General features: G+C 46.1%; 3 protein-coding genes across 6 annotated transcripts in view; all 3 read right to left on the bottom strand.

Annotated features, from left to right (window-relative positions):
- Positions 1–7,183, bottom strand: part of spef2 (sperm flagellar 2) — a 14,589-nt gene extending 7,406 nt beyond the window's left edge. Inside the window, exons 1-20 of the mRNA XM_063017579.1 lie at positions 7,044–7,183; positions 5,688–5,790; positions 5,208–5,460; positions 4,878–5,048; positions 4,657–4,776; positions 4,495–4,574; positions 3,997–4,153; positions 3,494–3,682; positions 3,078–3,265; positions 2,801–2,945; positions 2,349–2,565; positions 2,153–2,241; positions 1,922–2,025; positions 1,600–1,841; positions 1,442–1,496; positions 1,200–1,354; positions 1,039–1,071; positions 838–947; positions 559–686; positions 161–299 (exon numbers count right to left, since the gene is read on the bottom strand). Coding sequence (XP_062873649.1) covers positions 161–299; positions 559–686; positions 838–947; positions 1,039–1,071; positions 1,200–1,354; positions 1,442–1,496; positions 1,600–1,841; positions 1,922–2,025; positions 2,153–2,241; positions 2,349–2,565; positions 2,801–2,945; positions 3,078–3,265; positions 3,494–3,682; positions 3,997–4,153; positions 4,495–4,574; positions 4,657–4,776; positions 4,878–5,048; positions 5,208–5,460; positions 5,688–5,790; positions 7,044–7,101 — 2,736 coding nt within the window. The 5' untranslated portion in view covers positions 7,102–7,183. The remainder of the gene's footprint in view (positions 1–160; positions 300–558; positions 687–837; positions 948–1,038; positions 1,072–1,199; positions 1,355–1,441; positions 1,497–1,599; positions 1,842–1,921; positions 2,026–2,152; positions 2,242–2,348; positions 2,566–2,800; positions 2,946–3,077; positions 3,266–3,493; positions 3,683–3,996; positions 4,154–4,494; positions 4,575–4,656; positions 4,777–4,877; positions 5,049–5,207; positions 5,461–5,687; positions 5,791–7,043) is intronic.
- Positions 7,184–7,548: 365 nt separating this feature from the next.
- On the bottom strand, positions 7,549–19,458 carry lifra (LIF receptor subunit alpha a). Of its 3 annotated transcripts, none has more exons than XM_063017708.1 (18): positions 19,275–19,458; positions 18,532–18,603; positions 18,093–18,232; positions 17,737–17,890; positions 15,994–16,266; positions 15,596–15,725; positions 15,271–15,401; positions 14,993–15,135; positions 14,743–14,896; positions 14,557–14,645; positions 14,123–14,339; positions 13,679–13,861; positions 13,450–13,551; positions 12,884–13,033; positions 12,320–12,457; positions 11,914–12,007; positions 11,714–11,780; positions 7,549–10,113 (listed from the first exon to the last, which is right to left on the bottom strand). In XM_063017708.1, exons 2-18 carry the CDS (start codon positions 18,593–18,595, stop codon positions 9,574–9,576), a joined length of 2,769 nt encoding a protein of 922 aa, XP_062873778.1. In that variant the 5' UTR covers positions 18,596–18,603; positions 19,275–19,458; the 3' UTR covers positions 7,549–9,573. The 3 variants fall into 3 exon arrangements, with proteins under 3 accessions (XP_062873778.1, XP_062873780.1, XP_062873779.1); XM_063017710.1 differs by having other exon boundaries at positions 14,557–14,621; XM_063017709.1 differs by having other exon boundaries at positions 17,737–17,887.
- Positions 19,459–22,080: 2,622 nt separating this feature from the next.
- Positions 22,081–27,378, bottom strand: paip1 (poly(A) binding protein interacting protein 1). 2 transcript variants are annotated; one of them, XM_063018090.1, is made up of 11 exons: positions 26,918–27,378; positions 26,609–26,760; positions 26,074–26,289; positions 25,783–25,895; positions 25,354–25,465; positions 25,142–25,273; positions 24,698–24,804; positions 23,428–23,545; positions 23,156–23,210; positions 22,896–22,974; positions 22,081–22,613 (listed from the first exon to the last, which is right to left on the bottom strand). In XM_063018090.1, exons 1-11 carry the CDS (start codon positions 27,168–27,170, stop codon positions 22,526–22,528), a joined length of 1,425 nt encoding a protein of 474 aa, XP_062874160.1. In that variant the 5' UTR covers positions 27,171–27,378; the 3' UTR covers positions 22,081–22,525. The 2 variants fall into 2 exon arrangements, with proteins under 2 accessions (XP_062874160.1, XP_062874161.1); XM_063018091.1 differs by having other exon boundaries at positions 25,354–25,459.
- Positions 27,379–27,860: the final 482 nt, after the last annotated feature.

The following is a 27,860-nucleotide window of genomic DNA, read 5'->3' as shown; positions in this document are numbered from 1 at the left end:
GTGAGTGAGTGGGTGAGTGAGTGAGTGAGTAAATGAGTGAGTGAGTGAGTAAATGAGTAAATGAGTGAGTGAGTGGGTGAGTGGATGAGTGAGTGAGTAAATGAGTGAGTGAGTGGGTGAGTGAGTGAGTGAGTGAGTGAGTGGGTGAGTGAATGATGACCTCCAGTCTCTGGTGCAGTTCTGCTTTGGTCTCCACATCGTGTCTCATGTCGTCTGGAATGTTGTTATAGTCTCTCTGCCACACGGCCATGAACTCCTGCTTCAGATCTGGTCTCTGTAGGTACTGCTTATAGTCCTCCCTGTAACACACACACACACACACACAATGTAAACATGTACTCAGAGGTAGTTTGGAGCTCAGTAGTGAGTGCAGAAACTCTGTTCTGTGAGCTTGTGTGGGTTCACATTTGAGCTGTTGCTGCTCTTAGACATTTCCATAGTAAGTGAAGGTGAGAGGAGCAGGTTGGAACATGAATCCTTCCTACTGCTGTCTGTCTAGGGTGGATTCCTGTACCTGTAATGGGTGTGGCTGAGACACACACACACACACACACACACCTGATGTTGTAGAGGTGGTGTATAATGAGGTTGCGCTCCTGCCGTAGGTTCTGCATCGCAGCTTGAGCGCTGGAGACGTATGATGTGCACACGTTCATCCAGTACGGTACCAGGTACTCCGGGATCTCCTGCACGCACGCACACACACACACACACACACACACACACACACACACACACACACACACACACACACACACACACACACACACACACACACACGTGTTAGAAGAAGGTACATGTGCAAGGTCAACACCAGGTTCATGCTAGCATTAGCACCTTGGGTAGAGGTTCATCCACAAACACCCAGGAGGCGGAGCCTGGACATGAGGGTGGGGCTTCAGCAGCTGGAGGTGAGGAAGCCGACGCCCTTCTGGAAGGACCTTTGGCTGAATCACAATGCAGGTGTATTTTAGAGGCTTCATCCTGATAACAGGTGGGTTGTATAACAGTTGTGTGAGTTAGATGATGGTTCTGTACCTGAGGGATCTGATTTCATGTCCAGCTGCAAACCTGCAGAGATGAAGACACCATCAGTATCTGACCAGAGCACTACCATAAAACTAAGGTAGAACAGAAGGAACATCCATCCCATCATGTCCCATTTCCCAGTATATGTGAATAATATGATGATCCTGAACCTGTGTGTGATTGCTGCATGGCATCCAGCAGCACTGATTCCACCTTACTGAAGAGCTCATCTTCATCCACCTCTGCATCCACCTTCACCAGAACCTTCTGCTTCTCACCAAACCATTCCTCCAGTTCAGGCCAAGCTTCATGGAAACCTGAAATCCTGAAAATATAAATATAATAATAACATTAATAATATAGTAATAATAACAATAGTAGTAGTATAACATGGAATGTGATGATCTGAGACCTGTGCTGGATTTGCTGCTCCTCACTCGCTCCTCCAGAAGCTTCTCGCTCGTGTACTGCAGTGAAAGAAGTAAACCAATAATGCACCACCACAGGGGGGCAGTGTAGAGTGTGTTGTACATCAGTCCTGTAATAACAGATGTAGAAATGTTTACTCACACAGCCGGTGGCGCTCCAGAACCTGCTCATCACACACCTGTAGCAACACAGCCAGGTGGAGCACAGGTGGGGCAGGGGGCGGAGTCTGAGGGGCGTTCCGGTCCACCACCAGCTCGTGTATCTTATCCCGCCTCTTTTCCTGATCTGGGTCGACTCCGCCCAGCTCCTTCTCCAGAAGCCGAGCCTGAGAGACATTGGTGGGAAATCCATCCAGAACCCAGCCGCGGTCCAACGGAACCTTCCTGAACGCCAGACAGGTACAAAGGTATGTGAGACAGGTGTGTGTGTGAGTGTGTGTGAGACAGGTGTGTGTATGTGTTACCTGATAGCATGTACAATGATGTCGATGAGGAGGTGATCAGGAGCAGCTTCTCCTCTCCTCAGTGCTTCTTCTACAGCTGCACCATGCTGAGCTCTCACTGACACCTAAACAACAACACACACCTAAACAACAACACACACCTGACCTCAACACACTCCTGACCTCAACACACTCAACACACACCTGACCTCAACACACAACCTAATGAGTGAGTGATTCGGTAGTTCAGACCTCGTTCTCAGGTTCAGGTTCTCCAGCTCGATGAGCCTCTAGCGCCTCCTGGATCAGAGAATCCACCGACAGCACATGGATCCCGTTTACTGCACGACACACAGAGTTCTGTGAAGGTCCTGAATGTGGTTCTCTGGTATTGTTTGTGGTTGAGGGTTCATTTTTAGTTCTGGTTCTGTGAGTGGGAACTTCTTACCCTGGCCGATCCTGGCGAGGGTTCTGGTTTTGCCGGAGCAGGTGTTGCCGAGGACACAGGCCTGCAGGGGGAACCGTGGGGGTGTGGGTGCAGCACTGATCCCATCAGGAGCCACCAGCTTACGCAATCGACCAACCAAGTGACCCAAAATGTCATTATTAGAGGGCGGGGCTTTATTTTCTTCCTCTTCAGGCCACGCCCACTCTCCCGTCATAGTCTATAAGAGATAAGATTACACTTTATTGAACCCGATGGAAATTGCAGAACATATTTATAACAAACAGTTCTGACTGCACTTCAGGTTTTGGAGGCAGTGTTGGTATTTGTCCCTGGTCCAACATTTGTTCTGGTTTTAGTTCTTGTTTTAATTATGGGTTCTTGTTTTGTAACTGGTTTTTGACTGAATTTTAGTTCTGGTTCTGGTTGTAGTTCTGGTTCTGGTTGTGTCTCACCGTATAATCGTGGTAGTCCTGCTGGTTCAGGATGCGAAGCTTCTCCAGCTCAGTGTTCTGCTCCACACTCGGTTCTACCTCATACAGCGGCTTTCCACTGATCCACAACTCCCTCCACTCCCTCAGCATTTTTACTGGTACCATACTGCACACACACACACACACACACACACACACACACACATAATGTGAAAGTTCCAGGTTTCTTTCAGGATATTGAGTGTATAGACCTTGTGTATAACATCAGCGCAGGTGACGATGAAGATTAAGATCGTACTTGGAGGTGAGTAGTCGATATTCTCCAGTCCTGGTTGCCAGATCCACAATCTGCTCCAAAATCCCCCTGCAGATGTTGAAGTGTTTGAGGAATCTGGACTGAGCGCGCTCAGCAGCTAAATGCTCGTGAAGCTCTCGCTCCTTACGTAGCTCATCCGCTCGATCCAAGCGGTCCTGCTGCAGGAGAGCCTACACACACACACACACACACACACACAGGGTAACTCTACAGAACTTTACAATGAAGAACATTCTTCAGAGTGCAGATTCAATGTCCATCCAACATCCATCAGTGCCCTAACCACCCTGCAGAACCAAGAGTGTTCCATCATGCTGTCCAAAAATAAACAAGACTTATCAGAGATGATTCTTCTGACCGGTGTGTGTGTGTGTGTGTGTGTGTGTGTGTATCCCCACCGCTTCTCGGTCCAGCCCCTGCCGGAACTCTCTCCCTCTCTGCTCGTGGAACTGTCTCTCACGCTCCAGTCGGTTCTGGCGCAGAACTTCCTTCTGCTGGTGGATCTGCATCAGCTGCACCGCCATCCGCTTCTCCTGCTGCGACTGACGCATCAGCCGCCCGATCAGCTGCTCCTCCCGCCGCGCCTCCTACAGGCACACAGAGCCCTGCGTCATCCAGAAGCAACAACGGCACAAGCTCGTGGTACGGAACCCAGAACCATGTAGCACCTAACAGACAGCCGTGCAGCCTCCAGAGACCAACGGAAACAGCAGGATGACAGTTTGACTCGGGTCTTCCTGCTGGAGCTGCTCTAGGAGCAACAACAACTCAGCCATGAAGCCAGACAAGCTTACAGAAAGCTTGCCAGCGGAGGCGGTGCACTGACTATGTTCATGTCTGTGGTGCAGGGCGTGCTGTCTGGGTGTCCACATACTTTTGGCCCTGTAGTTTTTAGCGGTACCTCGTGTGCTTGGTGAGTCTGTAGCTGTTGGATTAGCGCTCGGCGGCGGCGTTTCTCTCTCCGGTCTCGCGCCGCAGCGTCCTCCTCCAGACGCTTCCTGATCTTCTGAACGTACGCAGAGTTCCACTCGTCCATCTCCTCCTCGTTCATCTGCACGCTGCACACACACACACACACACCACGCAGGGTGGGTCAAACATAAAAAACAGTAGCACAACATTAGTCACTTCTGCTACTCTTCTTCTTCTGTGACTGAATGATCAGAACAGGCCGCTGTTCCATGTACTGTTGTTCAGAAGATCTTGAGACCTGAAGCTTCAGGATTTAATGTGCGAGTTCTGTACGGAGCTTGTAGCTCAGTATAATGGACGCAGGTTCATGTCACAATCATTCAGTCACAGAAAAGAACAGCGTCAGAAAACCTCACCTGTATTATAACTCTGTACATAAACCCTGACTCCGCCCACTCTCACCTGTGGTCCCCATGCTGGTGTTTACCTGAGTGATGACGGACCACGTGATGCAGGAGAACGTCTCTTCCTGTTCTGCTCAAACTCAGTAATCTGCTGGAGAACGTTCTGTAGAACAGAACCATGAGGCACCATAAATGTAGCTGAGAGAACAACAGGTGTGTGTGTGTGTGTGTGTGTGTGTTATTACCTTGGTATCAGGTGGATGGCGGTGTCTCTTTTTGCTGCTGGCCGGAGGTTTGGGGATTTGAACTGAAGCTGCGTGAATCCGCTGCATCATCTCCTGCTGCTTCCTACGGGCCTGTCGGTGCTACACACACACACACACGCGGTAGCACAGAAGCTAGTTGGAGAAGGTACCAGGTAATTTTGGGTACTTTTCTGTATGGTCAGGCAAATAGTTAGCTCCACCTTCTGAATGTCTTGCAGTCTCATCTGGTCCTGCAGGTGGCGCCGTCTCTCCTCCCTCTCCAGCTCGGCCGTTACCGATCGACCATACGCCTCACGACCTCGTCTATCGAACCTCTGAGCGATCTTCTGCATCTTTACGTCTGACTCCCTCTTTACCAGTGTCCTCAAATGCTGAAGCACACACACACACACACACATATAAAGCTCCTGAATGTAATTTATTCTTCTCTTTTATGAAGCTAACCCTAAAAATGTGAATTTGGCACTCAGGTGGTGCACACTGGGTCTTTTACCTAATGTAAAGAGAATGAGCTGTAACGAATCAGAAACCTGAGTGTAGATGTGGTTCTCCACACGGTGCAGACGGGCGGTGGCCGCAGGTTGCATGGTCTCCATCGCCACGCCCGTCAGCCCTGACCGCTTTTTCTTCTGCAGCAGGACGTAGAGCTGGTAGAGCAGACGTGTGGTCGCCCCCTGCTGGCTCTGCATCACCGCTTTAGCCATGTTCAGGTCAAAGGGCACGCCCAGCAGCTGCAGAGTGGGTTCCAGTCTTGTAAAGTTGTTCAGCTTGGCATTGGCCGTGCTGAAACACACACACACACACACACACACACACACACACACAGAAATGTAAGTTTTATTTTAATAATAAAAATAACAATAGTAATGAGCTGGGGTCAGAGATTGTACGGTGCCCCGGATCAGAAACCAGATGAGATCTGTTAATAAATCATTTGTTACTGGATGAAAGTCAGAGTGTCAGTCTAATAAATAATAAATGTAATTAATAAGTGTTAGTTATGAAGTGACCTGTGTTTAGAGAACTGGTGGAAATCCTCCTGGAGCTGGTATTTATTCAGCACCTCTCCAATCAGGTAACCATTAGAGAAATCTTTAGCAAAGGAGATCGGATCTGCAACAACAAACACACGGATTTATCTTCATATTCACCATGTATTTTTACTCCTGTTACTTCTTTTACTCTCAGAATATTATTATTGGGAAAACATAACATAAACCTGTTAAAAATCCTGCTACATAAACACACACTTAGCTTACTGTTAGCACTGGTGAGGTTGTTTCAGTGGTAAACTTGATGATTTAGTTCGATGTTTGTAGGAAAAAGTTGTTTTTAGAGTAAAATATTCGCAATTAAAAACATTCTGAAGTGAAAACAGTTGTTTTTACCACAGAAATCAGAATATTTACTTTCTTTTCGTTTAAAATGGACTCCAAAGCTTCAGAGTCGACTCTCAGCTATTAAAGCATGAGATGGGTGAATCGGCTCTTTTTAATCGACTCGTTCTGTAATTAATCATTCTTACATAAATAAAGTCTAATTGTTATTAAAATATTTTGTGTGTGTATTACTTCAGCCTTCAGTCCTGAGAGTTTGTTTTGCTGTAGAGCTTCAGTTTAGTCCCGCAGGCTTTTGCCTCATAAATAAGAGAAGCTAATGTAATGACCTTAACATGACCTTAACATGACCTTGAGACTCAGACTGAACTGAGGATTATTTATGAACATTAATATGTGGACGAGGTTTAAAAGGGATTATTCTACAGAATTAAGACTTTTTTTGAATCTGAAATGAGGTTAGTTTTCGTTATTTATTCACATTTATGTGACTTTTTATTTATAAAATGTCCATAGTGATTAAAAACAATCATTAAAATAATAATATTTACACATATAATAATCATAATAAGATTCACATCTTGAAAAAATTAAAAATTAAAGGTGAAATTTATGGCGCGGTTAAAAGATGAAATTATATCAAACAGTATTTTGTCATCAATCCTCCAGATCTGCTTTTATATATAAATAAAATATAACGAATTAAGGACCTGCGTTACATGAATTTCATTTACAGAATCGACTCCAATGGTTCAGATCTAAAGTTTCAGTCGAATCTGATATTTACAATTGGAAAAGAATCAAAATAGAATCGATTCTCTTTGGAACTGAATCATAGCCCTGCTGTTCGGTACTATTGATAGATTCAGATTATTTAATGTAATGAATAAATAAATTAGTTAATGTTAATTATCGGAGTGATTTAATGTGATAACATTAAATCACGTCTGTTTAGCTGGTTCTGTGACTTATAAACGCAGCGGAACAGTAATTATTATAAATGTTATAATTAGAATAATAAAATCTTACCGACAGGTTTGGATAAACGCAGTTCAGAGTTCAACCACCGACACAAAATCTCCGACATTTTTATTAGATTAGCTGAAGACTGAATCGTTATTTAACCTGCAGCTCCTCACAGTTCTGCTCTGTTTACTGTTACCATGAACAGGAAGCGTCGCGGTTACCATGGGAACAGGCTGCATCACATCATACAGATAACAACGAATATTAGTTTAATTAAAATAAAATCACTTTATTTAAAGCGTTCATTAAAACTCTGTTCCTGACCGTCTTTTTAGGCTCAAGGGCCAAAAGTATGTAGACGCCTGGTGATTCAGTTATTTTATCCCCTCACTCATCACTAACAGGCTCATGAGATCAATCACACCTGAAATCACCAATCACACACACACACTTGAAATCACACACACACACACACCTGAAATCACACACACACACACACACACACCTGAAATCACCAATCAGGATGAAGCAGCTGGTGTAGAGGAATCAGCATAAATAACAGAAGATCTTTGGGTTTACATGTTTTATTAGCTTCCATAAAGACTGTAGGTTTAGAGTATCATCAGCATCTGTATTTACATTTATATCTCACACACACACACACACACACACACACACACACAGAGAGAGCAGTATTAGTGTTAGATTATAGTATTATATAGTGTATTAGAGTAATAATGCCCCCTGTACCCCATGTAGTGCACAATATCTCTCACAAATTCATCAGAATAAAGATGAAGCTGGAGTCCTGAATGTCTCACACACACACTCTCTCACACACACACACACACACACACACTCAGCAGACTGTAGGTATGTGCTGATATCTGTCTTATATTACATTAAGAAAACCTTATAGTGCCTCACATGAAGCAGAATTTAGGTGGTGGTTGCTATGGTTACACATTATCGCTCTATGAAGGTGCATTGTTGGGTCGGGGTCGAGTTGGACTTGATGCCTCGTATCCTTTAATAAATCGTTACTTCATGGTGTAATAATCATGGATAAACGATTATTACTGTTTCATCAGCAGCTAAAAACAAACCTAAATTCCATTCCTCCAATCAGAATCCCTCTGAGGCATAAGGACACAGCTGCCAGCCAATCAGAGAGCAGGATTCTATATAATGGGACGGTAGATGATCAGCACGTAGCCACAGTTGAAGAGTAGAAAGTTAAACTGAGATGATTCATTTCTGATGCTCAGTAGTGATGAGAAACACAAACATCACGATTCAGTACAGAAACATTACAACAAAATACTGAGCAAATATTTACAATCATACAAACTCGTCATCTCACTCCCAAACACATCTGATCTGATTTAGTCTTTACAGCTTTTAATCATTCTTTGGAAGCACACAAACACAATACTGATAAAGCTTACACCCATCATACTGCAGTAACGTGTCAGTAGTCTGTCGGGAACATGTCAGTAAAAGTGTCAGTAAACATGTCAGTAACACATCATGTACCAGTAACATGTTGGAAACATGTATATAACGTGTCAGTAATGTATATCAGTAACGTGTCAGTAATGTATATCAGTAACGTGTCAGTAATGTATATCAGTAACGTGTCAGTAACGTATTAATGAGCGAGTTAAGTGTCAGTAACTAATCAATAATGAGTCCGTGTTGTATCAGTAACGTGTCAGTATTGCGTCAGTGATGCGTCAGTAGCATGTCAGTACTGCTGCTGCTGATATAACGTGATATACTGTGGTAATGTTAATAAGGTGACAAAGTAAAAGCACTTGGTTTAAAATTCCAATAAAAACACTGATGACACACTGTAGTGTAGCTACACACCTGCACTGCTGTCAATCACACAGTGCTGCACCCTGATTGGCCTATCTCCAATTCCTGCCCATAAGTTCAGCAGCATTAGCATTAAGTGAGCTTATACTGACCGATGCCTACATGTATATTCATAATGTATATCCATATCGATACATGCTACAGCACGACTAAAGCACAGCGCCCTCTACTGGCTAATTACACACACACACTGCAGTACGAATCATACAGGCTCACACAGGAGCATACACCAAGAGAACATTCAGGCCTGAATGAGTGACGCCTGTAGTCAGGTGTTCCGGGGGCTCTGTGTTAAGACTTCATGATCAGTGGGGGGCGCTGTAGAGGAACGCTGCTCCACCCCCCCAGTACAGTTTAGATGATGATGTGGAGGCTCAGTACTGAGATCACTGCAGGGTTACGGAACACTTCAGCCGAAATAAAAGGTCAGAGTTCACTCCTCATGTAGTGATGACTGAGACGTGCGGCGTGGACGCAGCTCAGTAATTCAAGCGCAGAAGCTAACCGGAGGAACAGGAGCAGCGTGTCCATTTACTTTTGGACTTGGGTTTTTTAGCTAAGTCGTGTGGAAGTGCGTGATTCTGAAGACGCGCTCCTGTACGTGTGCTGCCGGTACGCCCCGCTCCCCAGCAGACACGTTCTGAATGACCTGCAGCGGTACGGAGGGGTTCTGATGCACCATCCGCCGTCTCAGCTACATGCTACGCTAATGCTAGTTAGAACTCCTGTAAAACAGGTGGTGTAACCAGGTGCCCCGCGGTTCTGGCGGATCCTCCGGGGGTTCGGGGATGAGGAACTGTGAGGACGTGACCGAGGTGGGGCTTCCCAGAGAGCCACTCAAGTTGTCGTTTTCGGGAGAGTGGGGTCTCCACGAGCACTGAGGTTTGTAGCCTGCGCCGGGGTTCTCCTGCTCCTCCTCCTGCGCCTCCTCCTCCTGCTCCAGGCCGAACCGGACCCCGGGCTGCACCTGCGGCCTGTACCCGGGACTCTGGATCCCCGTGTAGGTGACCTGGGTCTGTGCAGAATCCTCCGAGCTGCCGGAGAAGCCGGAGCCGTCGCTGACCAGCTGGTTGTAGTAACGCAGCAGAGTCGGCTCGTCCGAATCCGTGTCCATCTCTACGTTCTCCTCGTCGTCATGGTGATGCTGAGCCGGTTCCTCCTGTTCCTCTGGTACCAGCATCAGGCCCTCTTTATCCGGACTCTCCACAATGTGGACCAGACTGTGGGGCGGAGGCTTCACGTCCAGAGGAGCCTGAGAGCAAACATCACATCATTCAGGTACATGTCAGGTCATGTGACTCCTCATCAAACCCACACCCACCCACAAACATCCACACAACCCACACCCACCCACTCACACAACCCACACCCACCCACAAACATCCACACAACCCACACCCACCCACTCACACAACCCACACCCACCCACAAACATCCACACAACACCCACCCACTCACACAACCCACACCCACCCACAAACATCCACACAACCCACACCCACCCACTCACACAACCCACACCCACCCACAAACATCCACACAACCCACACCCACCCACTCACACAACCCACACCCACCCACAAACATCCACACAACCCACACAACACCCACCCACTCACACAACCCACACCCACCCACAAACATCCACACAACCCACACCCACCCACTCACACAACCCACACCCACCCACACAACACCCACACACACCCACCCACAAACATCCACACATCCCACACCCACCCACTCACACAACCCACACCCACCCACAAACATCCACACAACCCACACCCACCCACAAACATACACACAACCCACCCACACCCACCCACCCACACAACCCACACCCACCCACCCACCCACCCACACAACCCACCCACACAACCCACACACACCCACAAACGTCCACACACATCCACACAACCCACACCCACCCACCCACCCACACAACACCCACCCACCCACCCACCCACACAACACCCACCCACCCACACAACACCCACCCACCCACTCACACAACCCACACCCACCCACAAACATCCACACAACCCACACCCACCCACTCACACAACCCACACACACCCACAAACATCCACACACATCCACACAACCCACACCCACCCACCCACCCACACAACACCCACCCACCCACCCACACAACACCCACCCACCCACTCACACAACCCACACCCACCCACAAACATCCACACAACCCACACCCACCCACAAACATCCACACAACCCACACCCACCCACTCACACAACCCTCACCCACCCACAAACATCCACACAACCCACACCCACCCACAAACATCCACACAACCCACACCCACCCACAAACATCCACACAACCCACACCCACCCACAAACATCCACACAACTTACACCCACCCACAAACATCCACACAACCCACACCCACCCACAAACGTCCACACACATCCACACAACCCACACCCACCCACAAACATCCACACAACCCACACCCACCCACAAACATCCACACAACCCACACCCACCCACAAACATCCACACAACCCACACCCACCCACAAACATCCACACAACTTACACCCACCCACAAACATCCACACAACCCACACCCACCCACAAACATCCACACAACCCACACCCACCCACAAACATCCACACAACCCACACCCACCCACAAACATCCACACAACCCACACCCACCCACAAACATCCACACAACCCACACCCACCCACAAACATCTACTTTCATCTACACCAGCTTATACAGTTAAATACTGTGTACAGTTTGTATGTGAATATTTATATAGTGTGTGTGTGTATGTGAGTATTTGTATAGTGTGTGTGTGTGTGTGTGTGTGTGGTACCGGTGGTGCTGACCAGTCCCCGGTTAGTTTAGGTCCAGGTATCTCAGGGTAGAAAGCTTTCTTCACCCTAAACATTAACCAGAACATCTGATCACCATCATGAACCTGTTTCAAACATTCACTCACTCACGAGTGACCAGCTCAGCTCAGCTCAGCTCAGCCATAATCACTGATAAAAGAGTAATGAGGGTAAACGGTACCATTCTCTCTTCTTATAGCAGAAGATGCTGATGAAGATAAGACACAGTGACATCACTCCCAACGCCACCAGGATCTCCAGCACCATCATATCAGCTACACACACACACAGATATTACACACACACACACACACACACACACAGATATTACACACTATACACACAGTACTCTGTGTACAATCACATATACACTGAATACAGCATATCAGGCGTCTTTATTCTGCTAAATGATTCACTGATTCACTGAAATGATTCATCAGTACAGACTCATTAGTGGGCTGCTGGCGGAGCTCTTATTACTAAACCGTTCAATTTTGCTCTGATCGTTAGTGTTACGTGAGGATCAGGTGTCCACATATTTATGGCAGTTTGGCCGGTGGTTGTGTGTGTGTAGGGGGAGATCTTACCGTCGGATTCGGTTTTGATGGAGACGGGGGATCCGCTGCTCTCCCCTGCTGAGGTGTACGACCTCACCGAGAACTTGTAGGACCCCAGCGGCAAATTCTTCATGGTGTACAAGGTCACGGCGGGATCTGTTAGATTAGCTACACACACACACACACACACACACACACACACACACACAGATTACACACACGTGTAGCTGCAGCACCACACTAAGCTGTAGAATAAGCAGTAGATGTGATGAGTGTTATTATAGAACAATACAATTCTGTCCTTATAAACATCAGATCTTGTAGAACCTACACAGGTGTTAGCTTCACCTGATTGGATAAAATGGCAGGCAGTCTGTTATCCCTGAGTAATAACAATATATTCATTTATCATAACAGCCTATAAACCAGCTGGAACTACCTAGCAACCACCTGGGGTCCTGAGGTCGCCACACCAACAAAAAAACAGAAACACCAACACTTAGCACACCGTACCAACCACTAATAACCATAGCATGAGGGTGATATGTAACCATAGCAACAGAGGAGCTTGATCTGTGTGTGTGTGAGACTCACCTATGAGGCTCAGGTTGGAGGCATCAGCCAGGTACACGGTGTACCCGCGAACAAAACCTCTCTGGTCACACGAGCTAACGGGAGTCCAGGACAGGACCACGTCAGAGCCGGACTGACGAGCTGAGAGCGCCCCCACTGGCTGAGAGGGAACTGCAACACACACACACACACATTAACAGTCACACCGAGAAGTGGTGCATCTGTGGAGTACAGGGTGAATAAATGATAATGTTTGGGACACTACCTCGAGCGAGCCCTATGCTAATAAGTTTGTGAACCCTTTGGAATGAGACTAGCAGGATTTCTGACCCTCATATGTGAGCTAATAATAGAAAAAACTGTAATTCTGTTCATCTTTATGTAACACCACGGCTATATAGTCACAGTCCAGACGGGGAAAAGTATGTGAACCCTTGTACTAAATAACCGGAAGCTTCTGTTACAGCAGACGCTCCCTCTAAAAACTCCAGGAGAGCTGGTATGAAGGATTATGGGATAAAGAATTAAAACGTCCCGGGTTACACCTCATACCTGCAGGGTTACAGGGCATCTAGACTGGCACTTACCCAACTGTTCCCCGTACGCATGGTGCCTCTGGAGCAGCACTGTAGCTTCAGGAAGGAGAACGAAAACAGAGACGGTGTACTGCACTCCAGCCTCCAGAGAGCCTACACACACACACACACACACACACACACACACACACACACACACACACATTAGCCTAACCAAATAACTTCAGTGCATTTACCACACACAGATTTATTTCCCAGAATGCAGGCGACGCCCCCTCACCTGATTGGATGACAGTGCTGGTGTTGGATGATGAAACCTTCTGCCACTGGACAGAGCAGAGGCCAGAGCAGCAGGTGGGCACCCACTCCACCACGTAGCCCTGACTGGCATTGTGCCCGCCGTTCCAGGAAAGAACCAAACCCTCTCGGCTGCCCACCAGCTCCGACACGGACACCTCCGGGTCTGCAGAACACACAGATATAGCACCGTTATTCCCTCCATTCACACTGCAGCCACCATCACTGAGCTCCTCCATCCAGAGCTGCTCAGAACGGTGAGAGGAGCTGATGAGCGTCACGTATTAAACAGATTCTGATGTTCTGTAATCATGGTGTGGTGCTGAAGCTGCAGAGCTCGTGTAAATGTGCTCAAGCTTTACATAGAACTGTACAAACATGTGCTGATCAAAGCAGTAGCCTAAAGTCAGAAGGATCCTGTTCAGACCTGAGAGGAACTGTGGGACGATGATGGTGGAGCGCTGAGAGACGCCGGCCGGGTTTCGAGCCGCCGTAGCTATTACTGTATCGTCGCTGGTGTTGCTGAGGCTGATGGGAGAGCTGCTGGGAGTAAGAGAGATGATGGTCCACCGCTCTCCGTCTCCATCTCTCTGATACACCTCGTACCCCGTCAGAGCCCCGTGAGAGTCACCGGCCGAGAGAGGCTGCGACAGAGAGAGATTAGATTCAGATTAGATCTCTAACATCATCAATCTGATATAAATGTGACAATAAAAACTACATGAAGCAACTAACAAAGTTCAAAGAGGTCAGAGCTGACAGAAACTGTAACCTGACTGAATGTGAAACATGAACAAACAGCTTCAGTAAGGTGGAACAGTGTGTGTGTGTGTGAGTGTGTGTGTGTGTGTGTGTGTGTACCTTCCAAAAGACTTGTCCTGTGTTTTTACTGGTCCTCCACACCCACACATCTGGAGCTTCAGGACCTGAAAGAAACCACTCTACAGTAACTTAGAAAAAGTATTCACACCCCAAACTCATTTTTGGAGGGGGCCAGACCCTGTCTCGCTACAATAACCGTACTGAATGAGGTAGAGAGGAACTCACGGTCCATTAGAGTGTGCAGGCTGTAGGGGGCGCTCCAGTCTCCCCATCGCCAGAAGTGCTGAAGGGAGGCACAGCGTATAGAGAAGGTGTATTCAACATCCGGCTTCAGTCTTTCCAACAGCATGGAGGAGAGTCCTACACCTGTAAAGTTACGCTGTACACACACACACACACACACTAAAATTAGTTCATCATTCTTTACACTCTGAGCCACACCCCATTACTAACCACGATTGTAGCAGGTACTCACAGTGTCTGAGCGCCCCCCGCTGTTCAGCTCCACCATACACACCAGCTCCAGATCTTTATACGCCTTCACAGTCCAGCTCCACCCAACTGTGGCCCTCCACGCCTCTGCTGCAGAGGATACGTTCACCGGGGCCAAGAGCCGCACTGCGGGGGACCAGATGCACACATCAAACACACTGCACATCAAACACACTGCACATCAAACACACTGCAGATCAGACACACTGCACATCAAACACACAGATCTGATGATGTGAATGGTTAGAGTGGGACGGTTACCACGGTGAGCGATGTGGGCAGAGTCGTTAAGTCGGACTGATCCAAGGGGATTTTCAGCCAGCAGAGTCCAATTGTTCTCCCATCGATCATAGCGACACTGCTTCCTGTCTCTGCTAACATCCACACAAGGTCTAACACACACACACACACACACACACACACACACACACACACACACAGAGCTGTTTTTGAAGTGCTGTTATATTATCAGAGCTCAAGTGTTTATAAAGATAATTTTATCCTCAAAAAATAAAAATCATCTCACAACAAACTAGTGGGAGCTGTGTGAGTGTGTGTGTGTGTGTGTGTGTGTGTGTGTGTGTACCTGTTGTTGAGTGTGTATCTGGTGAGAATGGAGCGTTTCCAGAAGTTTGTATCTCGTCCTTTCCTCCAGCGACACTCGGCGGTCTGCAGATCACGAGTCTCACACAGCAACCCCTCATCAGCCGGGGGGTCTGCACACACACACACACACACACACACACACACACACACACACATACAGAGTTGTTTTGGTGGATACAAGTTTTATTAAATTGATGATTGATGATTATTGATCACTGTTAGACTGTAGTGTGTTGTATGACATTAAATCTGAGGATGTGATTGCTTGTTTGGTGTACAGAGTGTGTAATAACGTGTGTGTGTGTAATAACGTGTGTGTAGTAAGATGTGTAATAACACGTGACTTGAGGAAGTGAGGAATGCGCGTGGTGGACTCACAGCCGATGAAGAGCACGGTGCCGGTGATGATGGACGTCTCGGAGCAGCAGACCACGTTGGTACCGGAGGAGATTGAGGGCTGCAGGTCAGGGAGGGTGGAGACGAAGCTCCTGCGACTCAGCATGGACGACGCCAGGCTGTGGTTCCTGTAGCGCATGCTGCTGAAGGCCACGCCCTCGGGTACGATGCAGCACAGGGTGACGTTACCGCCCACCTCCAGCACCCGGTCCTGAGGGTACATCTGCCCCTGACGCCTGTCGGGCACGTCCATGCCTGAGGAGCATCGAAACAACCACTAGAACGTTAACCATCATTTATTCATCTGTTCATTCACTCATCTATTCATCCATGCCTTAGAGTAGCCAATCCACCTATCGCTTAGAGGAAAACAGATTACCTGGATGAAACCCATACAGACATGCAGAGAACATACCAAAGTCCACATATTATTACCACCGTCATCTTCCTCCACTACCTACACAGGGCTCTAGACTAACGTTTTGCACTGGTTGCACTGGTGCGCCTAACTTTTTTTCTTAGGTGCACCAGCACAAAAGTTAGGTGCACCCAAATTTTCGACCGCATCGCATTTAACACCAGTTTTACAGGTTCACTTTTTTTTTTTTTTTTTTTTTTTTTTTTTATCACTGTCCATACAGGCAATATTGACTTGTAATTAACTAACAATCTGGTCAACATGGCCTCGTCTGATGATCTGTTTGCTGCTGCCTGTCGCTGAAAGGCAGTGGGGAGAGGGGACACTTGGGCAGTGCATTTATTGCGGCATGTAATGTGTTTTATAGATGCATTGTGCTTTTTCAGCCTTTCAATTCGATAATACAGTTAATTATAGTAATGTAGACTAATTATAGCACACTTATAAAAATAATAATAGAGTAAATGTGTATGTATGTGTGTATATCTATTTATATGTGTGTGTATATTTAAAATTATATGTATATGTTTGTGTGTGTGTGTTGTATGGGGCTCTAGAGTGAATCTTTTACACAGATTCCCAAAATCGCTTGCGGTGCACTCACTGTGTATTTTGACTACATGTATTGTAATATATTTTGGTCTTTTAGTTATTTTTATATTTTACTTAACGAAAATATTGTCGTGTTTTTACTTCCTTTACTATCGCGGCACTTTACCGCTAGCATTAGCCCCTTGCTACTGTAGAGGGTCGGCTCACCTAGCCGCTGTCCGGTGGGGATGCTGCGGGTCTTTTGCTGTGCGGTGGTGGAGGTGTGGGAATAAACACACACGACAGGGTCGAGTCACTTTAACTGTTTAGTCAGGACTTAAGTGAGCGTTACAACACTTTACACCGCCGAGCTCCAGAACCCGAACTTCCATTCTGGGGACATCCGGCGAGTCTCATATACAAAACTAAACTTACAGCAGAACATCCGAACGCACGTGTATAAACTTGGTGCTGCATTCTGATTGGCTGAGCTGAATGTCGCTCACATATCACCGCTACAATATTGTCCCGCCCTTCGCTATCTCTGATTGGTTTAGACCATGATATTGGCCTAATGTGTGTCTTGTTTTGTTTTTCCCTCGGACGCCTGGTCGCACCGGTGCGACCTGAGATTTTTTTTAGTCGCACCATTGAGAAATTAGGTCGCATGTGCGACCAAATTGGTCGCACTCTAGAGCCCTGCTACAGCAATACTGTTCCACTCCTTGACATTATTATCGTTATAGTTGTGATTATGATTTATGGGTTGTAATTACCAGGGATGGTCTGTAGGGGGCTCCACTGGCTCACAGCGTCCAGCTCTCTTGCTCTGATGCGTACAGAGTGGGAGGTGCATTCCAGCGGCACCGGTGAGTGCCACGCCCATTCCCGACTCCTCGTCACAGGGTCCGCGGCGACCGAAACGCTCTCCTGTCGACCAAAACATCACAGGACTGTCGTGAAAAACATTAAAAACTGGGGGGGGGGGGGGGGGGGGGCAGCAGCGCCCTCTAGTGGACGCCGTGTCTGACCAATCAGTGTGCAGATATTTTAAACAGTCACGTAATAAAATACTGATCTCTGATTGGACCAGGACAGAGAGAACATGCTAAAACAGTTAAGCTGATCTTACGTTGAGGGCGAGCTCCATGAGTTCAGGACGATAAATCTCGATGTCGAACTGTGACGCATCACTCAGCCACGACACAACCAGAGCCTGAGAGCCCAGATCCCTCCGCACCGACACGGCCTGGGGGACGGGGAGGACCGAACCTGCAACACCCACACCCACAGGTCAGCCATCTCATCATCATCTCATCATCGAACATCATCTTCTTCTTGTATTTACTATCAATATTTATATCAATATATCAATATTTATTTACTTATTTCTGATTCTCCTACTGCCATTACACAAATCCACCTTCTGCACACTGTAAATTATTTCTTTATAAATCTAATCTGTGTTTGTACAGATCCTCATTTTAATAAAGAAATACACCAATCCAAGCATGTGTGTGTGTGTGTGTGTGTGTGTGTGTGTGTGTGTGTGTGTGTGTGTGTGTACATACTGGAATGTACCAGGCCCGGTGTGAAGGAGGGAGTAAGCAGCAGTAGCAGCATAACACACATCATCTTTATTACTGAGAACACACACACACACACACACACACACACACACACAGTAAGTATAATACTACCATAATAAAATCACTACAATTTATAACACCATACTAATAACATATAACATCCCTATAATGTTTAACATCATTGTGATCATGTATAACATCATTGTGATCATGTATAACATCATTGTGATAATGTATAACACTGCTATAACGTGTATAACATTATAATTAAATGGTTATAATAATGTATTAACTCATTTTAATGTATAACACCACTATAAGATATAAAATCACTACAGTTACATGATTTTAATCATTTATAAAATCATTGTGATAATGTATAACATCACTATAACACATAAAAACTATACTAACATGGTTATAATAATGTATAACATCACTATTGTGTATAAAATTGCTAGAAGGTATAACATCATTATAATGTATAAAATTACTATTATTTATAACCAGTTCTATTGTATATTACACCACTAAAATGTATATTATGACCATTATAGTAGACTAATATTACTTATATAGATGTTGTAATGCTGTGATTGTGGTTATATATTATAATTATATAATTACAGGCCTGATGAACCTGTTCTGTGACTCATGCAGTTTCACATCTAACGGTTAGCCTCATTAGCATAGTTAGCATCGTTAGCTTAGCTTCGTCCGTTTACCTTTAAACGCTTCCAGTCTCCTCAAATCCCAGTAATATTATAATTCAGCGGCACTCGGGGGGTCCGGAGCCCGACACCAGTAACACGGCTATAATACTGTACAAAACATTATAAAATCAGCGGGTTATGTGTCGAAGCGAGGCCGTTCCGAGCAGCCCGACAGGCGGAGACGCGCCAGCAGAATTCCCGGAATCTTCCTTCAGCCTGGATAAACAACAACCGCACACAGCTCAACATGGCTCTGAGTCGGTTCATCTAAAGATCCGACTCTCTAGTGGAACAAGTACTGGTAGAAAAAGCGTAATTCCATTCTGATTCATTTACATTAACATTAACATTTACATTTACATTTACATTTACATTCTCATTTTCATTCTCATTTTCATTCTCATTCACATTTTTATTCTCATTCTCATTTACATTTACATTTACATTCTCATTTTCATTCTCATTTTCATTCTCATTCTCATTTTTATTCTCATTCTCATTTACATTTACATTTACATTCTCATTTTCATTCTCATTCACATTTTTATTTTCATTTTCATTTTTATTCTCATTCTCATTTACATTTACATTCTCATTTTTATTTTCATTCTCATTCTCATTCTCATTTTCATTCACATTCACATTCACATTCTCATTTTCATTCTCATTTTCATTCTCATTTTCATTCTCATTTTCATTCTCATTTTCATTCTCATTTTCATTCTTTCACATTCACATTTTCACTTTCATTTTCATTTTTATTCTCGTTTACATTCTCATTCTCATTCACATTCACATTCTTATTCTCATTTTCATTCTCATTTACATTCTTATTTTCATTCTCATTCTCATTCTCATTTACATTCACATTCACATTCACATTCACATTCTCATTTTCATTTATATTCACATTTTCATTTTCATTCTCATTCACATTCTCATTTTCATTTACTTTCTCATTTACATTTACATTCACATTCACATTCACATTCACATTTTCATTCTCATTCACATTCACATTCAATTTTCGTTTTCATTTTCATTTACTTTCTCATTTACATTTACAGCATTTCAATATTCAGACTTACATTACAGTTACAGTCTGAGCAATTGAGGGTTGAGGGCCTTGCTCAAGGGCCCAACAGCAGCAATCTGGCAGTGGTGAGGTTTGAACCAGCAACCCTGTGATCACTGGTCCAGTACCTTAATCACTAGGCTACAGTTGGCTTTATTAGCTGGATTCACAGCTCATTTTTAAATAACATTTTAGATAAAAATGGTTTCCTGGGTTTAATGGTTTAACTAGTTGCTATTTACACATTTAGTTTTAAACAAATAAATAAATAAAAATTTGGGTTTTTTAAATTTTTTGCATTACAAAACGAAAGTGAATAAAGATCAATTTTCAATAACTTCTTCATAGTGGTCAGGGTCTCAGTAGGTTCTATCCCACCCAACACTAGGTACTTGACAGGAAAGTGCCAAACCATGGTCCAACAGCACATGTTACCCATTCAACCAATTTTTTACTCACTCACTGCTGGGCAATGTAGAGAAAACCCACTACAGCACAGAAAGAACATACCAAACCCCCTACAGGCAGTGACTGGTAGTGAGGATCAAACCCAGGACTTTAAATGAATTCTCAGGCTCTAGGGGAGACCGGGGGTTTGTTGTTCCAGCGTATCCTGTCCTCAAAATCATTCCTGACATTCACAGGCTGGTGCAGCAGGAGTGGGGGCTGCTTAAACCCACCTCCAGTCAGACTGTAAAGAGTTTGGCATGTTCCCCATGGGACTTTGCTCTCAGCTTCCAAAAAGATGCAGAAGGTGTATTGGGTGCCATTGAGTTGTGACTGTGTGTACATGTGAGGCCTGGTGTTTCTGGGTGGCTCTGGACCCACTGTGACCTGAAGCTGACAGGGTGTGAGAGGAGAACCTGAATAGATTCAGTACAGAAACACTTAGAGATGAAAAGCTGAGAGATCAGAGATGGCGGTTGGTCACATGATGCAGAAGTTCTGCCCTGGTGTGGGTGCGGCTGGTTGGCACACTGATTTCGGGTGCGGTGAGTACAAGTAGAGACCTGCCTTTCATCTACAAACATGATAAAAAGTGATTCTGATTTAAACACACACTGACACACTCATTACACACACAATTTACACACATACATACTGTATACACACACACACACACACACACACACACACACACACAAGTACAGGTCATTATCATCATGTACCAGAATACACACTATTGAGGGTTAAGGGCATTGCTCAGGGGTCCAACAGTGGCAACGTAGAAGTGGTGGGGGTTAAAAAAAAAGTCTAAAAGTCTAGTGAAGTGTTTAATTAGTGTGAGAGGTGTGAAGAAGATACTGATCTACAATCAGCTTCATTAACAGCAACATCAACTAACGAACCTGTTCACATAAACAGCAAAATAATAAAACCTCCCGTCACATGAAAATGGTTTTAACATGCTCTCCATCCATCCATCCACACCAGAACTCTGATGAGCTGACATGAATAACCCAGGCCACCAGGGGGAGACTCTTAAACTTGTCTCTCAACCACGTGACACAATCATAACATCATACAGAACCGTTACAGCAGCGATTAGTCAAGAGAATTCATCCATCCATCCACTGATCCATTATTTATTCACCCCTTCATTTATTTATCCGTCCACCCCTTTATCATTCATCCCTCCATGGCAGCGCAACAGTCCCAGTAAAAATCACCACCATATAATAAATATAATAATAATTTGGTTATAGAGGTAATAGAGAGAATAAACGAGTTGTGAGAGCGAAGCTTTTCTAAAGATTTATTGAAGGTACATAATGATATTTACAATCCTTTAATAAAATAAACATTCCTCTGCACCACTCTAGAAAGGATTTCAGGGTTTAAATCTGTTTTTTGCTGGATCTGATCTCAGGATTAATAAACCAAACATTTTTATAGGAATAAAAGATTTAAACAGTGACGGCGGCTCCAGAGCCGACGTACAGCAGATCGATTCTCATCCATCACTCGAGATGCTGCTGCTGCTCAGATTAAAGAAAAACACTGCAAACGCCAAACAACCCAAACACACACAAATAAAAACAAACTGCCATTAAAAACCTCCCAAACCAGGAGGAGCCACGCCCAAACCATCTCAAATCAATTCAAATAAAAGCTGCTTTGGATTTTGGTGGTGGTGGTGCTCGGATCAGACTCTTCAGGTTCAGTTCTGATGAAGTGCTACAACACGTTATGAATTTTTCCTCTCGGTCTCCAGGCAGAACTTCTCGAACGCCTCCTCGATCTCGGGTTCCATCTCGTCTTCATCAGCATAAAGCCTGAACAGAACCAGCAGAACATCAGCACCACTCACACTGTCCACAGTCAAGCAGGCTCATGATCACAGTGGACTCAGACACCACAGTGCAAAAAAAGCTCCTATAGTTAATGTCAGCCAAAACACACAGTGATGTAAAGCTTGCTTGACTGTGGGCGGTCTGCAAATATAACGTTCCTATTATATAGCTCACTGAAACAAACGTATGGAAATGATTGTGTCTGTGTGTGTACATGTAAAAGTGTGTGTGTGTGTGTGTGTGTGTGTGTGTGTGTGTACGTACGCGTCATTGCCGTTCTCCTCAAAGAACTCTGGGAAATAATCCTCCCTGTCCAAAATCTCCTGATACTTCTCCGAATATTCTGTACAAGCACAGCACGTCAACAAACTCAGTTACACGCACACACACACACACCTGCACTGTAACTAACACACACACACACACACACACACACACTAACACACACCTGCACTGTAACTAACACACACACACACACACACACACTAACACACACCTGCACTGTAACTAACACACACACACACCTGGATCTGCAGCTGTGAATGGAGTGCCATCTGCAGTGTAGAAGGTGGGTTCATTCTAAAAAACAAAAAACACATCAGCATCACCACTAACACTACTGAACACACACACACAAACAAGCAAACACTGTGAAAGAACCTGCTGCACAGAGCACTAACCCCATCTTACAACAGCTTTGGGATAAATGAGGATGCAGACTGTGAGCCAGGTGTCACAGGCCACTTTCAGGCTGCAGAGTGTTTGGTGTGTTAAGGTGAGGTGTGTGTAATTGTACCATGTAGTAGTTGGGGTCGGTGTCGGGCGTGGCCTCGCTGTAAGCCGCGGCTGCATGAACCCTCCCCCAGTTACTGGACCTCAACTCCACCAGCTTCAACAGCATCTCCTTCACGTGTCTACACACACACACACACACACACACACACACACACACACACACACACACACACACACACACACACACACACACACACACACACACACACACACACACACACACAGAGGTGAGGAGAACATAAGAACTAAGCTCCATGTGACTCGCGCAGTCACTCGGAACAGTCCAGATCCAGGAGATCATCCAGAGACACACATTCATCAAAAGGTTGGTCAATAATTCATACACAATAATTATAATAAATCAGCGCATGCTGAGGAACATAGTGCAACAGAGGTCACCACCTTTCTGCAGAGTCAATCGCTACAGACCTCCAAACTTCATGTGGCTTCAGATGAGCTCAAGATCAGTGTGTAGAGCTTCATGGAACGGGTTTCCATGGCCGAGCAGCTGCATCCAAGCCTCACATCAGCAAGCGCAATGCAAAGTGTCGGATGCAGTGGTGTAAAGCACGCCGCCAATGGACTCTAGAGCAGTGGAGACGTGTTCTCTGGAGTGACGGATCACGCTTCTCCGGTGATCCGATGGACGAGTCTGGGTTTGGCGGTTGCCAGGAGAACGGTACCTGTCTGACTGTATTGTGCCGAGTGTAAAGTGTGGTGGAGGGGGGATTATGGTGTGGGGGTGTTTTTCAGGAGTCGGGCTCGGCCCCTTAGTTCCAGTGAAAGGAACTCTTAATGCTTCAGCACACCAAGAGATTCTGGAGAATTTCACGCTCCCAACTTTGTGGGAACAGTTTGGGGATGGCCCCTTCCTGTTCCAACATGACTGCGCACCAGTGCACAAAGCACAAGCTCCATTAAGACGTGGATGAGCCAGTTTGGTCTGGAAGAACTTGACTGGCCTGCACATAGTCCTGACCTCAACCCGATAGCTAGAACACCTTTGGGATGAATTAGAGCGGAGACTGTGAGCCAGGCCTTCTCGTCCAACATCAGTGTCTGACCTCACAAATGCGCTTCTGGAAAAAATTCCCATAAACACACTCCTAAACCTTGTGGAAAGCCTTCCCAGAGGAGTTGAAGCTGTTATAGCTGCAAAGGGTGGCAACATCATATTAAACACTGTAGATTAAGAATGGGAGTCACTCACTTCATATGCGTGTGAAGGCAGACGAGCGAATACTTTCACACACACACACACACACACACACCTGCTGCATGAAGTGTCCAGCACAATGTTCAGCATCCTCTGAATCAGCTGGTCCATGTCAGATTTACCACGCTCCTTCCACGTGTCGTCCAGAACCGAGCCGGTCAGCTACACACACACACACACACACACACAGAGGTAAGTCATCACATCTCTCATATAAAACAGTGAAGTATTAGCATACAGATTCTGGAACTTTCTGGAACGAGCAGAACATTGTCTCCGTGGGTAGCAGCGAAGAGAGAGAGAGAGAGAGAGAGAGAGAGAGAGAGAGAGAGAGAGAGAGAGAGATACATTTTCTCCCTGTGTCTGTCTGGGTTTCCTCCCACAGTACAAAAACATGTAGTCACTGGCTAAATGTGTGTGTGTGTGTGTGTGTGTGTGTGTGTGTGTGTGTGTGTGTGTGTGTGTGTGTGTGTGTGTGTGTGTGTGTGTGCACCGGTACCTTCAGCAGTTTGACAGCACAGATGAGGTTGCCGTCGTCAGGTTTGGAGAAGAGCAGGTCCATCAGCTCCCTCAGCGCTATCAGAAGTATCTCTGCTCGAGTGGGCGGACCCTTGGGCGGACCGCTTCTCACCTTAACGAGCAGCAGGATGACTTTAATAAACGAAGCTTAATGAGGATCAGATCAAATCAAAAGTATTGACATGTTCACACCTCCAGGTTCAGGTAGAGCTCCCCCAGGAACACCACGTAGGTATGAAACCTCCTCCGAGTCTCAGGGTCGCCCTCCAGAGCCTTGTTCTTCTGCTCAAACTCCACCCTGCAGCTGCGCGCGCGCGCACACACACACACACACACACACACACACACACACACGTTTAACACACACACACACACACTCACACACCTAACACAAAGAGCTGTGTCCACTCATATAGCTGGTAAAGTGGGTGCTGCACAGCTCCAAGGTCCTGAGTACCTGGGTTTAATCCTTACCCCCAGTCAGTGTCTGTGAGGAGTCTGTAATGCACCCTGTCCCTAACCCTCCCCAGCCCTGTGCTTGTTATATCAGGGTGGTGAAGGACCCAGCGTGACCCAAACACAGCAGCCCTGATCACGCCTGTGGTGTGACGGTGTCGTTACCGCTGCAGTAGAAGCTGTCTGAAGTTGCCGCTGGCCGGACTCAGAACCAGACGGTGGGACAGGACGTTACAGAGTCGAGCTCCGGTGTAGGTGAAGTTAGACATGGACGTGGACTGAGGAGGAGACAGAGAGACGAATCAGTACAGGCTGGGTCAAACATATACAGACCCAAACATATAAAGATCAAGTATTCTAGCACAGGAACAGTTGAGGATTAAGGGCCTGACTCAAGCACCCAACAATGGCGACCTTAGGCGCTGAGCCCCCACCCCCGCTCTGGTGTTTTTATACCTGGGTGAAGATGAGCTCCACCAGCTCCTTCAGCGTCTCCTCCGTGGTCACCCAGGAGTTCAACGTGGCCGCGATCTGCTCCACCTCTGACTCGAAGGAGCCGGGGGACGAGTCCAGGTGGGCCAGGATATCCTGTACCAGATCCGCCAGAGACATCTCGGGGTAGTAGCCGTCGAATCCGGCTTCATCATAACCGTAGTCCTCGTAGTACTCGTCCTTTATTACCCCACACACACACACACACACACACACACACACACACACACACACACACACACACACACACACACACACACACACACACACACACACACACACACACACACACACACACACACACACACACACACACACACACACACACACACACACACACACACACACACACACACACACACACACACACACACACACGTTAGCCCTGCACCAGTAACACATTTACACTAAATAAATGATTAGATATCTCCTCATCTCTAATCTCACGTCAGAACAGTTGAGTCGTGTGTACTGAGCGAGAGCAGAGCCGCTTCCTCACCTGAGCTGGCAGGTAGGTGGAGGGGTAGAACTCGGGGGCGCTGGCTGACAGGCTGGACTGATGGAACACAGGTTGTGTAGCTTGTGTTTTTACAGCCGCTGTGCTGCTGTTGCTGGACTCTGAGTTTGATGGTGTGGACGCTTTTCTGCTGTCTGCAGGAACAACAAGCAACAAGAACCATTTCATCCAGTCAGTCAGACACCAGAACCAACCATCTTTTACCTGGTCTCATCATACATATGTGTGTGTGTGTGTGTGTGTGTGTGTGTACTAAACAGAACCAGTACTAGATATAGAACACACACTCACCTGTCCTCTCAGCACTGGGTACTGTGGATACTGTGGGTACAGGTGGTACACTGGGTGATGTGGGTGTTATGGGTGATGTGGGTACCGGGGTGCGCGGTTGTCGGAGCGGTTCACACTGAGTAAACACCGCCGCTCCGTCTCCGATCTGCGGCTGCCGGGGTTTGTTTACATCTGTTAGCCCGGGCCCGCTCACCTTCCCCCGGCCCCGTCCTGCACCGGGAGCCCGGTCAAAGCCCTCGCAATCCCCCGACATTACTGTCACTACAGCCGCTGCAGCTCCGTACAGAACAGCGCTCAGTGTAATAAATTATCATCCGATGAAAAGTCTCCTGACAGCGGTCACTCACTCACACACAGGCCGGGATAAACGCCATTACCTTCACTCTCACCCGCTCATCAACACGCTAACATTAGCTTAGCCTAGCCTAGCTTAGCTTAGCATAGTTTCACCTTCCGCTTTAGCGTCTTATCAGAACTACAATCACTACTTAAACTACAGCCCCTCCCCCATCAAAACAGACACACTGACGTCACTGGTACAGGCTCTTTATTTTGACTTTTTAACTCATTCGTGTTTTTTTTATTTTTGATAATGAGGAATCTTTTATTTACTAATATTATATTAGAATGTTTAAAACCACTGACATTTTCCAATGTGTAAATGAACATATTTATATAAAACACTCCGTAACATCTAACTGCTAATGAAAAATAAACTTGTTTTTTTTCAGATGATAAAACTCTGATGACTCTGACACACCCTGAAGCACCAGATTATTAAAAACATCACATTCAGTGTCATAACAGAACTACATAACCCTAACCCTAACCCTACCCATAATTCCAAATATAAAATCCACCAATCAGAGACAGTCCTGTACCTTGAGATTCTAAATGCCTGTGGGGTGAACTGGGACCCTGACCACTTTTATAAACAGTAATG

Source organism: Trichomycterus rosablanca, chromosome 21, assembly GCF_030014385.1.
Source record: "Trichomycterus rosablanca isolate fTriRos1 chromosome 21, fTriRos1.hap1, whole genome shotgun sequence".
Taxonomy (NCBI): domain Eukaryota; kingdom Metazoa; phylum Chordata; class Actinopteri; order Siluriformes; family Trichomycteridae; genus Trichomycterus; species Trichomycterus rosablanca.
The sequence above is the reverse complement of the archived record's forward strand: the minus strand, read 5'-3'. Positions and strand labels throughout refer to the sequence as shown.

Bases quoted from the DNA above. Each gene is read 5' to 3' on its own strand.
- lifra (XM_063017708.1), bottom strand. From the start codon at position 18,595: ATGATGTGTGTTATGCTGCTACTGCTGCTTACTCCCTCCTTCACACCG. The intron at 17,891-18,092 runs GTAAGATCAGCT...TTTGGTCGACAG, and splicing joins TCATGGAGCTCGCCCTCAAC to GAGAGCGTTTCGGTCGCCGC. The intron at 14,646-14,742 runs GTGAGTTCCTCT...ACTTTTTCTAAG, and splicing joins CCTGCACACTCTAATGGACC to TTACTGTAGAGTGGTTTCTT.
- paip1 (XM_063018090.1), bottom strand. From the start codon at position 27,170: ATGTCGGGGGATTGCGAGGGCTTTGACCGGGCTCCCGGTGCAGGACGG. The intron at 25,896-26,073 runs GTATAAAAACAC...TCTCCTCCTCAG, and splicing joins TGGAGCTCATCTTCACCCAG to TCCACGTCCATGTCTAACTT. The intron at 23,211-23,427 runs GTACAATTACAC...TTTGTTTTTTAG, and splicing joins CCGACCCCAACTACTACATG to AATGAACCCACCTTCTACAC.